Source organism: Sipha flava, unplaced genomic scaffold (assembly GCF_003268045.1).
Source record: "Sipha flava isolate LNK unplaced genomic scaffold, YSA_version1 231_pilon_pilon, whole genome shotgun sequence".
Classification (NCBI taxonomy): Eukaryota; Metazoa; Arthropoda; class Insecta; order Hemiptera; family Aphididae; genus Sipha; species Sipha flava.
In genome coordinates, this window is record NW_020272868.1 from 78,085 (window position 1) to 91,259 (window position 13,175).

General features: G+C 27.1%; 2 protein-coding genes across 3 annotated transcripts; one reads left to right on the forward strand and one right to left on the reverse strand.

Moving 5' to 3' along the window:
• Positions 1-6,930, reverse strand: LOC112683631 (dyslexia-associated protein KIAA0319-like protein). Of its 2 annotated transcripts, XM_025554744.1 has the most exons (17): positions 6,473-6,930; positions 6,261-6,382; positions 5,848-5,990; positions 5,472-5,745; positions 5,278-5,410; positions 5,021-5,212; positions 4,733-4,964; positions 4,263-4,491; positions 4,026-4,173; positions 3,845-3,956; positions 3,633-3,781; positions 3,022-3,212; positions 2,826-2,925; positions 2,446-2,763; positions 2,210-2,311; positions 591-755; positions 1-519 (listed from the first exon to the last, which is right to left on the reverse strand). In XM_025554744.1, exons 1-17 carry the CDS (start codon positions 6,609-6,611, stop codon positions 377-379), a joined length of 2,892 nt encoding a protein of 963 aa, XP_025410529.1. In that variant the 5' UTR covers positions 6,612-6,930; the 3' UTR covers positions 1-376. The 2 variants fall into 2 exon arrangements, with proteins under 2 accessions (XP_025410529.1, XP_025410530.1); XM_025554745.1 differs by lacking the exon at positions 6,473-6,930 and having other exon boundaries at positions 6,248-6,314.
• A 2,012-nt stretch (positions 6,931-8,942) lies between these two features.
• Positions 8,943-11,677, forward strand: LOC112683637 (eukaryotic translation initiation factor 1A, X-chromosomal). The gene is made up of 6 exons (XM_025554752.1): positions 8,943-9,087; positions 9,176-9,259; positions 10,772-10,875; positions 11,183-11,315; positions 11,402-11,505; positions 11,567-11,677. The coding sequence occupies exons 1-6, from the start codon at positions 9,072-9,074 to the stop codon at positions 11,570-11,572; spliced, it is 447 nt and encodes a 148-aa protein (XP_025410537.1). The 5' UTR covers positions 8,943-9,071; the 3' UTR covers positions 11,573-11,677.
• The last annotated feature ends 1,498 nt before the right edge of the window (positions 11,678-13,175 follow it).

A 13,175-nucleotide genomic window follows, 5' to 3' on the forward strand; every position in this document is an offset into this window, starting at 1 on the left:
TTTAAGTTAATAATCAGGAAAATCGTGTTACTTATTGTCACAACATAACTTGCAATACAACAAAACAAGCATGACTAGACAAGTATAGTATACAGGTATTGAGATACTTAATAATATGCTATAAAGCTTTTCTTCAGAATATAATATTAAAATAATATCATAAATAAATGTATTAAAATATAATCAGTTCATCAACAAGCAGATTTTTTAACATGACTCATAAATGTTCTTTTGTGCTATAAAAGTTTAACCAGATTGTAATATCTTGTTTTTTATAATTATAAAGCTCTTTACGCAGTTTATATAATGTCGTTGATGATGTTTAAATATGAATAATAAGGATTATATTTTTGTTTGGTTTCCAAAACTCCAAATTTTAAGCATTAACCCTCTTATTTTTCTTGTACCGAGATGAACTCAAAAATTTGTTGTTGCTTTGATTCAATTTGGCTTTTCTCACATCTAACAACACATCTGAATCTGAGTCTGTGTCAGATAATTCTAAATGTGTCATTGAAGCTATAGTAAACAAACAATTTAAAATATATTATACAGAAAAAAAATGAACTAAAAACAGAAATAAATCTTACTTTTCATTGAGTGATTATCTTCATCAACTCCAACGAGCTTATATTTTTTTATTTTTTGTTTCGATGAACAAATGCGATTGCAGAAACAAGCAATACTCCAAAAACAAAACACTGTTGTAACAAACATTGCAACTAATATGATGACTACATATAAAATACTCCATTCTGTAAAAAATATAAAATTAAAAATTATATATATTTATTTATATATTATTTATATTATTATACATATACATACATATATTTTTACAGATACATTTTAAGCCATTTAAAATCCATGTTATATTTACATTAAGCACCAGATATTAAATATTAATAATATAATTAATATTATAATATTATTAAAAAAAACCAACAGCAACATTTTTTACCAATTTACTAGATAATATAAATATATTAACGGAATCTATCATTTTTACAAATACTTTATCATTGAGAGCCATTGAAGGATAAATTTTATCTTTTTCTTGTTTTTTTTATTGTAATAATAACTGCATTTTTTCATTCCTTGGGATCGATATAAATTTTTTAAAAACATAATTAAATATTTTCATAAGAATTTTTTTTGAGAATAGCTTTTTTGGTAGGTTTTTTTATTATTATGATTGTAATTTTATCGAAACCCGGTGATATTTTTTTTTTAGAAGTTCGGTTATTAGTTTTTGTACTTCATATGGGATAGTATAAGATAGCATTTTTTGGACTGAGTAGTCAAATTCAGAAAGGGTACAATTTACCAGTCAATTTGTTTCAGTATCGTCATTAAGATAACTGTCTGGTTCTGTAATTCAATTTTATGAAGTTTAATATCATAGGAAGAGTTTGATTATTATTATTTATAGAAACTGATTTCTGATTTTGTGTGGTACAATTTTGAGCGGCGTAATAGATTGCATTATGGAAATGATTTATTGAGTTTAGAGCTAAGTTTTGATTAGTTATCTTTCCAGGAATAATCAGTTTTTCAAAGAGAATAACAATAGTGTAATAATAATATGAAGTACGTGGAGTGTTCGAACGGACTAAAGCGTGGGTTGTAACGCGAACCGTCACTGATTTGAACCTCGGTCACTGGCGGTACTTCTTTCTGGGCAGACAACTATCTGGAGAGAGAGGGCACCATCCCCCAACCAGGCATGGCAGAAACCTATGGGTGCCCATTCGAAATTCTGCCAAAACACAAACACTCACGTGTTACAAACCCACCGTTTCAAAACACTACTAAAAATTCCACAATAACTTGACTAACAGCTAATGGCTATAGCTGCCGGACTTAAGGATCAATTAAAAAAAAAATTAAAAAAAATACATAATAATAATACGTTTCTAACACAACAAACAAAAAATTAATTATTTGAAACATTGAAGTTGATTAAAAAATGTGTAGATGTTAATAAATAAAAAAACTAGAAGTATATGTTAAGACAAAATTTAGAAAGTGTCATTATGCAGGATATATACTTTAATTTATTGTTAACTAAAGAAAATATATATTAATTTAATTAAGGTTTGCATTGATTTTAATATAAAAAAGTATCTTAAGAATTAGTTGAAAAACAAGTATAAAAATATTTCAAAATGCAGTCAATTGTTTGAAAAACAAGTAATATTTAATTTACCACAATTAGATTCACCATCTCCAAATAATGTCCTATACAAATTGTGCATCCAAAATGCTTCACAAACACAAACACGAGTTTCTTCCTCGCAAATTCCGTGTCCTATAATAAATACTATTGGTAAATACTAATTATGTATAACAATATTAAAAATTTGCAATATTAAGGAACACATTTTCATGGAAATAAATAGAATTTATAAAAGCTTACTAATAAAGATCTTATTTTAAACAAACCTGAACAGTTATTTTGACAGACTGTAGTTTGAATATTATCAACTGATAGTTGTAAAAGAGATGAATCTTGTTTAAGTTTAGCTTTTAACATAGAAACTACATCAGGTCCAGGAAGTGTTTTATTTTTATTATCATTGACAAAAAAATGTAACTGTGCTCTTTTAGAATTTTGTTCTTCAGTCCATTGTCTAACTTTTAATTGACTACCAGAAGGTAACAACATTCCTAATTTTAATATTACTTCATCTGCTTGATTTTGTTTTAAATGACTTGCCTCGATATATAATGTTAAACTTACAATTGACTTCGCAATTGGATCTGAAAATAAATAAGTTTTTATATAATTATTATATTAATAAGTTATCATAAATTCACTATACCAGGTTTTACATTAACTGAAACAGTATCTTCACTTGAAGCTCCTTGATCATCACTAACTTTTAAACGGAACACATATCTCCCTTCAACTATGTTTGTTATCTGAAAAAGTAAATGGTAGATTAAAAAAAATTAAATATGAAACTATTCAAATTATGGTTAAGTTCACAAAGTAATAAAAATATAAAATGTACATACAATCAAAACTGGTGAATGATCTGTATTTAAAATTATTCTTCCAGCAGCTAACGAATTTGGTTCGCGAGTCCAGTCCCATTTTACAATAGCTAAGTCATCCCATGACATTGAGCCATTTAAAATAATAGCACTCACTGGTAATATGACAGTCTTATCTCCACCAGCATTAGCTTTTGGTGGGGTATTTTTATCTAAAAACAAAAGAAAAGATATTTATTTAAAATACATAAATATACAACAATAATTATACATTCTAATTATATAAAAAAAAACAATTGTTATTCATTTTTGAGAGTACAAATTACATAAATGTATATTAAATAATATTAAATATTAATAAAAGTACATACATTAAAAATTGAAATATGATTGCTAAGGCTCATTAGATATGTATATGTATTATTTCCTAAATTACTTTTTTAATAAAAGTATTTTTATTTCCACTAATCATAATTATAATGTTTATTTTCAAAATAAAATTGTTAATTGTAAGATAAGAGAAACAAAATTAAATATAAATTGAAGAAGTAAAGTAACTAAGAATTTAAACTATTTCATTTGTACATCCATAATCGAAATTTAAACATTAGTTTGACTCGGTATCTACTTACTTTGGTAAACTGTCAATTTAACAATATCAGATGCATTATTCCCATTTCCATCAGTGACAGTTAATCCAATTATATATATGCCTTTAGTTAACTCAGTAACATTTGTTCTAGACTCATTACCTTTATTGAAATGCACATTTGATGGACCACTGTAATGATAAATGAATTAATAAAATAAAATAAAAATAGTTCCAATGCAAATACTTTTATACCTAATTTGGTACCATTTCCATTTTTGTATTCCAATATCATCATTGCTTTTTGAGCCATCAAGTAACGCCCAAGTTTGTGGAAGTGATAATGTCAAATTTTTACCAGCAATTGCTAAAAAAAAAAAAGTAAAAATTACAATAAAATAAAATCTTAAAAGCACATAATTACAAGTACACATACCAACAGGAGGTTTATTAGTTGGTGGTTTGACAAAGACATGTACTTCAGATGGACTTGATGTTTGATTTGCATTATCAGTAACCCTCAATACAAAAGTATACAAACCTTCTTCTAGATTAGACAACCGAGGATATGGTGTACGAGTATCCTAAAGGTTTTTATATTAAGTAATATTTACTAAATATGTATAAATAAATGATTTTACTGTTTATTTGATTGGGTATATTATATAATTACTTGTATATCAACAGCTTTGTTTTGATCTGAAGAACTTTTTGTCCATTCCCATGCAACAATACCATGATCATCTGTACTTAAACTTCCATTTAGAGTCACATTTTTTACTGGTAAATAAACCACCATATCTTGACCAGCATTTGCTTCTGGTGGATAGTCAGGTACTCGCATAACAGTTATATTAGCAGTAGTTGAGTCAGTTGCATTCCATGCATCCATAACAGTTAACCTTATTAAATATGAAAAAATGTATATTAATTTATTATTTTAAGAATTATAAATAAAAAAATTACAGTTATAAAGAATACAACATATATCAAGGCTAGAAAAGTAATTAAAATTTATTTATCTCAATATTTGTGTCTTCATTTGTTTTAATTACAATGTTATCATTAAATTAAAATGAAAAAATAACAAACTAATGCATTAGGAGTAGCAGTAAAAATGACATCAAATGAACAACTATTTACTTAAATGTGTAGTTTCCAGGAATTTGAAGATCATTTAATTGTAATGTTGGAGTATCAGGGGGCAAATGAGGTCTATATCCTAATTGACCTTTTTGTAACTCCCAACGCCAATGGACAATACCAGTATCATCAAGACTGCTAGAACCATCAAGTACTGCTACTGTGTTGGGCAACTTGACTACCAAAGATGATGGCAGTATTACAGCTTTTGGTGGTGTATTAATTCTTTGTGCTGTTGAAAATAGCATTCAAAACTATGTGTTATAGAAATATACAAGCAAAATTTACGTGGTAGAACTGTAACATTAGCTTGTGTTTCTCCAAAAGTTCCTGTTCCCGTAACAGTGACCTTGAAAGTATAAAGACCTTCAACTAAATGGGAAAGTTTCAATGTGCTTCCATTCTGATCATTCATTGATACAGCCTGTCCAGATCCTTGAGTTTTTGAAATCAAAGACCATTCATACTGATAACTATGTCCTATGTTGAATAAGAATATAAGTTATAAAATAATAAATAAATAGTATGTAATTATGAATGAATACCAGTATCATCTGCTGGTACAGTATAAGCAGAAAGTGTAGCTTCATTTTCTGGAAGTCGTAAAGTTTTTGACAAGACAGAAACAACTAAATGTTTGATTTCAGGTGGTTTTTGGGATTCACTTTCAGCTAATACCTGAAGATTTGAATAATTTTTTTATAAAACTTATAATAAATAATAAATATTTTACATTTACTTTTTTAAAAGTGTCCAATTGAGATTGTTGTAACTGTTGTGGTTGTTCAGAGGAAATATAATTTGCTACATCTGTAATATCATAACCAGAATTGTTTAATACTGATGCCATATTACCAGTAGTTGACAAACAATATTGTTTCGAGTTGTCTAGTTGGAAACCATTAGCACAAATACATATACCAATTACAGAATCACAAAATTCATTTTCTGTACAGTCATTATTTGATTCACAAATTTTATCCAATGAGTATATTTTATCTTCTTTAGAATCACTTTAATTATAATAAAAACATTGTTAATAAAGTAAACTGAATTTTTGCAAGAAAATTATGATATTAATAAAAGAAAATATAGAAAATTATATAAAAATTTACTTGGATTCCAATGAATTATCTACTATATCATTCCAATTACTAGTAGGAGGAACTGGAGCAACTAAAATCATCTTAAATTCTACATTTGGTATTTGTTCTTTAGCATATACTGGTCCACAGTCATAATTTGTATTACATATCACCTAATACAAAAATTTAATTTAAATTAATTTAAAATAACAGTTTATATTTTTGGTTTACGTATTATCTACATACATAGAAATAAACAGAAAAGTATAAGAAAAATATGATATTGTAAAAAATTCTTATAAAACATAAATGATTAGATTATATTTAATTGCTTAGTTGATCAACCATGTATATTATAATATGAACTTTAGATCAGCCATACGCATTAATATGAATCAATTGTTTTCTAAGTTACAATATGGTACTTAACAGCTATAACAAACCGTAAAACAATCATTCTTATGCATAAATACAGCATTACAATTATCTGATTCACAACACTTGACAATACATCCATCAAATGTAACGTTTGGCATTTTATTGTACACTCCAGCATTTTCTTTACCTGAAAAATGTTTGAAAAATTTCAGAATTTTTCAGTCTGACAGGGTTAAGCTTTGTATTATCCTACTGGATTTTCAAAAACAACACTTACTCATTGGTCTGTAACCAACAAACACCCAAGGATAGATCTTTGGGCACAAATATTTTCGATTGTGTACGCTACCATGAAACCCTCGACAAGAGATAAAAACGAGAAGCAGGCCAAATAGAAGTGTCCGTGGCGACTTCATTTTGCGTAGTGATTGTAAGGACCTTCAAACAATATGGAACTAGCTTCTCAACACATAACAATGTGATTGAATTGAATTTTTTTTGGAATATTAATTGAATAGTTATACGTGTACATGATACCACAACAAGACTGGTACAAACGATTTAAATCCGTGACTATCGCATATTGTTAATCCACAAAGTATGTAGTTTTTTTATTTGCGAAATACTTGACGTTCAGTTGCCGATAGATATATACAGAACAAGCGAAAATTGCTGTAGACTTCAATCCATTGAGCACTGATAAGATAATGATAAAATATCAGTGGGTGGTTATCACCGTTAACTACACACTGAGTTGTTTGACGCGACTCGGCTACACAATAATAATCAATAAATTCGACAAACCTTATATTTTTACTGAAATTCCCTACTTCATGCAAGTTGTCTACTACGCGGATATGAGGAATTGTTATTTTGTTGTTATCTCCGTCGGTTATCGTGAACATATATCCTGTAGTTATGCATAAATTTGGAGCGCTAAATAATATTTTACCGAGAATGTAATATAAAATATAAATGTGCACATATACGCCAATATACGTATATCATACGGTAAATATACACAGTACTGTTTACGCGAATCTCCAATTATATTTTTAACTCTGGAAAATTAATTAATGAATATAATATTCAATGTTCATTAAAAATAAAATATTTCTATAGCTCCTAAAACCGATATTCTACAGATATCCTCTAAATTGTTAATAGCAACCTCTATTTCAAATACTATCAAGTAAAAAAAAATACTTGAAAATTCATAGAGCATTTGTGTGTATTTAATATTTGGTAAACAATTTTAATCTGTTTAATATTGCGTTTTATTTTAGTTAAATAAAGTGGTCGGTACCAGTGGCGGATTTAAAGGTTTAAATGAAGTCGACAAATCCAAAAGAAGGGCCTTGTAATAAATGTATCACTAAAATTCTTAGCCCCATTTTACAAAGCTGCTTGCGTTTCCATGATACGAAAATGGAAAATAATACATTAGAAATAACGTGATGCAGCAAAATTGATAATAAATCATTGTTCATATACTCGTATAGTGTTCATACACGGAAATTATATAAAATTCTATAATCAATATTAACAGTATTTCTAACTATATCTATATTCAATCTTTTTTACTTTGTTCATTTATAAAATGTTCTATTTTTGAAGTATTCTGAGTATTTTGGAGTATTTCCTGTATATTTAAATTATTTTGTTATAAATAAAAATGGTAATTGTAAATGATATTACAATTTGTACTATAATTTTTTTTCTGTGGTAAAATTTAAAAAAAATTAACTATAATTTTTCTGGGCCTCAATAAACAATTTAAGGGTCCCGTCGGCATTCGCCAACTAAATGACCGTTAAATCCACCACTGGTCGGTACAATACATACTAAAAATATAAATTTTGATTTGGTATGTGTATTGTTAATTACGGGTTAAGAAATATGGAAGGGTAAATAATTTAATAACAACGACTAATTAGGCGTAATATGTTGAACAGTAAGACTTATGTATAAAAACATTTTTCACTTGTGTAACTACAAACAATGAATTTATATTCAATATTCTGATACCTCAAATAAATAATACTCAACTGCACGTAGTGGGTACTACCAAAACTGTTAAACTTCCAAGTGTTTGAAATATATATTTAATTTTCGAAATATGAAATTACTGCCTATAATTAATATTAAAATACATATTATAAATTGTGGAATCATTGTTATGTATTGTTAATTAAAATGTTTCAAACCAAATATTAAACAATTAAACAAGAATGAGGACAATATATTGGTACATATATGTACCAGTTGAGCCTTAAAAAAAAAAATTAAAATAGATTATGGGGGACAGATTTTAATCAGTACAGTCAGTATAGTTGACGTCTAAGACACGATATTGTTGATCGATCTAGGCACTCGTTTATTACGATTTTAGTAGGTAGGTGATGCAATTAAGTTGTATAAATCAATAATAATCGACAAGTTTGTTTCGTGGCGTTTCATTAAATATATTATCATCACGATATTAAGATTAAAGTTAAACGGAAAATTATTATAGAAAAATGTTTGAAAAGTAAAAATGAAAAAGAGTCCTTGTGGTCTTGTAGTGATTTATTGCTCAAAATAACTATTGAAAAGCGGAAAATATGTTTGGCGGTCAAAATATTTCAACATTTTCTATACTCTTTGGTTAAGTTGTAATTTGTGTGTTTCAGTGTTAGTAACCATGGAGTAACCGCTTTTGCTCTCCAATTTACCTATACGATCAAAGGGGGATTGGTGGATTTTGATAACGCGTTCTTTTTGGGTTTTCTGAATTTTTAGAAAACGCGTTTTTATCAACCCTTAGGTTGTTTTTATTAATTAAACAACTATTTATTTACGTAAAGACTTAAAATTGTTTAATTTATATTCTAACTATGCCGAAGAATAAAGGTAAGTAAATTGTTACAATACTTTTAGCGTTATTCATTTATTGTGTTTCTTTGTGTGTCTCCTAATTGTTTTTTTTTCGTACCTCCAGGAAAGGGAGGTAAAAATCGTAGGCGTGGTAAGAACGAAAATGAAACAGAGAAGCGTGAATTAGTATTCAAAGAAGATGGGCAAGGTAATTATAATAAAATATCAATCTTCACCAAAATTTTTATTTTAAATGTATGATTCTTCATAAATAACTTGAAATATGTTAGTACACATATTTTTTTTATGATTAAATTGTGATTTCGTCATTATTAAATTAAAAATAAAAGTGCTCTAAACTCCTTACATATAACTTTATTAATAACATTAATACTTTTAGTAATAAATATGTTTTATTATACATTAAAATGTAAAACAAAAATTATTTGAAAAAAGTAATTAATATATTAACCTTGAACTTTATTATTTATACGTACAAAATAAAATTTAACCATCATATCAGTTATATTAAAATTAAAAGTTAAACCAACTAAATAAAATAACTTATCAATTTTATTAATAACTTAAACTGTATTACAGCTAAAATATTTTTATTGATGTACGTTTATTTTTAAATTTATTTCACACGAGATGTTTTCTTATTATAATTATTAGAAATAATAAAATTGTATCAATTTTAAATAATATCTGCGCACAATTATTTTGTTGTTTTTAAATTATATTAAATTTAACTTAAACTTTGAAATTATTTATATAAGTATTTTCATTTTTATTATGATTGAGCAATTACCTGTTATATCTACATTATTTCTTAAGTATATTACTTTATATATTTTATATATTTAAATAATTAAAAATGATTTCACTGTTGAACTATTTCTTACTAAATTGTTAGGTTATGTTTACATGATTCCCATTTTCTTATCTAAATGATAAGCAATTTATCATATTGGTCATTAATTAATTATATAAATATATATTAATTATATGTAAAAGTAGATTTGTAAGTTCAAACAAAATGTAGAAATGTTTTGTTCATCTTTAGTTTGTAGCGTAACTGTTATAATATTATAAATATGAAAGTAATGAATAATCTGTTGTATACATTTTTAATAAAGTAAACATTTATCGATTCTGAGAAAATTAATTATTATTTATTTGTATGGTTTTAATATACATAAGTATTTAATTTGGTAATTAGTATAACATATTTCATAGATAAATTTATTTTTCTTACTATTGGATAGCTTCTGTTGTTTAATATTGTGCTCCTACAAAAAAACCTGGAATGTTTTTAAAAGATTCTCATTAAAATTTGTTTTATTATCTAGTTTCCAGCACCTCATTCAAATTTTGGGAAATCAATGTATCTCCAGTTAGTAACTAGTGGGTTTTTATTTTCATTTTGGCCGTTGTTGGCACCTGTTCCATTGATAAATATTATTGATGTATTAAGCAGGTATTTAAAACTTTTTTAATACTAGGCTAGTAATTAATAAATACACCTTAAAAAAAAAAAAAAATTGAAAATGATTTGTTCTAAGTTAATAGTTAAAAATTTGATAATCTATAGAGGACAACTATAAAATGATTTAATAATATTGCCAAGTATTCTAGTTTGAGTTAATAAACTCAGAAATTACTTATATTGTTATGACATGGAACACATATTTAATTATTTTTCCATTGTATTTTTCAGAATATGCTCAAGTTACTAAAATGTTGGGAAATGGACGTCTAGAAGCTATGTGCTTTGATGGTGTTAAACGACTTTGCCACATTCGAGGAAAACTTCGGAAAAAGGTTTTATAAATATTTATTTTATAACTATTAATATGTTACAAAATCCATGAATTATATTTATTTAATTTGAAAATACAAGTTTTAGTATAATTTTATATTTATATTTTAAAAATAATAAATTTAAATTAAATAATAATCATTTTTGATTTCAATTATATTAATCTAATTTGTATTCGATAAATTTTAAGATGGCATTTACTACTCATAGTCTATTTATTTTTTGTTTTTATCTATTAGAGTAAATTTTTTTTAATTTATTTAACTATAAATTATGATGATTATTATTTTAATGAACATTATATTTTAGGTGTGGATTAATCAAGGTGATATAGTACTAATAGGTTTACGTGAATATCAAGACACTAAAGCTGATGTCATTTTGAAGTATACACCAGATGAAGCTCGTAACTTGAAAACATATGGAGAATTTCCAGAAACTGGTGAGACTAATTATTTAAATTGGTTTTTTAATTTTTCTAAAAAAAAAATGTTACTATATAATAAACCCTTACAAAATATTTTTTAGTTCGCATCAATGATACAGTCACATTTGTTGACGATGGATTGGATGAGGATATTGAATTTGGAGATGATATCAGTGATGACGAGGAAGCAGATGCTGTTGATAATGTAAGAAATAATATAATTTCTCGTGGATAATATTTTAATTAATTAATTTTTTCTCTTTCAGATATAAATTTGTTTCAAAAGAATTAAAGCATTAAGGTAACATAATTTGCCTAAAAAACATATTATAGTTCAAAATAAAATTGAAATAAATGTTTACTTGCATAATGCTTTATTTGTGTGTGTGTGTATTTTTTTTTATATAAATTTGTTTTTCTATTACTTGATATAAACTTTTATTTTATTGAAATAAGTCCATATAATAATAATTATAATTTACCAGATACAGTTTCCTTTTCACTGAATGTATATATACATAATAAATATATATATATATATTAACAATTTAACAAATAAATTAGGTAATACATTTGTATTATATTTATTTAGTGAATTATAAAGAAATAATAAGTCAATAGTAACAGTAGGGCTGAAGAAAATTTTCTCATATTTATGTTAATAAAAAAAATTAAACACTGTAAAATGTGTATCTAAAATGTATCTAGTTATTTATCCAAATATCGAGGAGTTAAGTTTTTCTTCACTTAGTATAATTATTGGCAAATAAATTTATTCTGAATGAACAAACAGTAAGTGTATGTCTTAATTTTGTGAACATTCCTTTTGGATTACTAATCAACACAAACAACGTAGCATTTACTGCAAGTACTTGTATACATTGATTTATGGTTTCTATAGTGTATTGTTGACGAATAGATATTATTTGGTTTTATTCATTCAACAAAAATTTCAATAGCTCTACGAATTTGATAATTAATGTACCGCGACTAATATTGGATTCCATGGCTGCAAATGGAAAGTAATTATTAAATTTAGGACGGAGTGACCGAGCGGAATTTCCTGATGCACATTTCCTCTATGTAGAATATTTTTATGCTATTATCTATTATGAAAGATCTCGGCCAATGGTCTATTTGGCGAAATCGATGATGGTACAAAGTAGATTGTGCTAGTGCTACTGTGATAGCAAATGGATGTCGATGCGTTGTTTTGTTTGGATCGCAAAAATGCTGATGAATACTAAACTCGCGACATCATGTTACGATGCGCAAATTATAAAGCATGGCGCGTCGAAGGAAGAGAACGTTTGTACGTGGGGCGAATAACGTCTTGAAACTAAAAACTAATAATGATGAAACGCAATGTTGTGCTTTTCCGCTCGGAAACGGAGAGCAGATACAAAAATCAGGTCTGTACCAGTCTTACGACTTCTATTTTTCGTGACGCGATGCCACACGCCCACGGGTGGCGAGTATTGAAATGCGCTGCCCAATAATAAATGATGTAATATGATAATGAAATCACGATTAACGAGCAACAACACGGTCCGAAGGCGTACACCCGGCCCAGGTATACTTACAGGACGTTTTGTTAGACGGGTCAGGCGCCCGTTCTTCCCACACGTAGAACTCACGGGTCGGTGGATTCGCCGGACAGTACTGCTGGAGTTACGCGAGCGAATAACGCGTATCAATAATGCATTAAAAGTGTATTGTATACGTTTGGGCTCGTGAACTTGCGTTATTCGACCGCGTCGTCATGATTCAATATTGTTCGTTACGATTTGTAATTCTTCAGTTCTAGGCAACAACTCCTCGGATGGATGAATAAAGCGGGCACCTCCCGTGGCCAATTTTTTCCTTCAAATTGTT

Excerpts from the sequence above, each read along its gene's own strand:
- LOC112683631 (XM_025554744.1), bottom strand. The coding sequence starts at position 6,611 with ATGAAGTCGCCACGGACACTTCTATTTGGCCTGCTTCTCGTTTTTATC. Across the intron at positions 5,411-5,471 it reads AATTGGACACTTTTAAAAAA|GTATTAGCTGAAAGTGAATC; the intron begins GTAAATGTAAAA and ends TCAAATCTTCAG. Across the intron at positions 4,492-4,732 it reads CCTGGAAACTACACATTTAA|GTTAACTGTTATGGATGCAT; the intron begins GTAAATAGTTGT and ends ATATTTAATAAG.
- LOC112683637 (XM_025554752.1), top strand. Across the intron at positions 9,260-10,771 it reads ATTCAAAGAAGATGGGCAAG|AATATGCTCAAGTTACTAAA; the intron begins GTAATTATAATA and ends TGTATTTTTCAG. Across the intron at positions 11,316-11,401 it reads TGGAGAATTTCCAGAAACTG|TTCGCATCAATGATACAGTC; the intron begins GTGAGACTAATT and ends AATATTTTTTAG.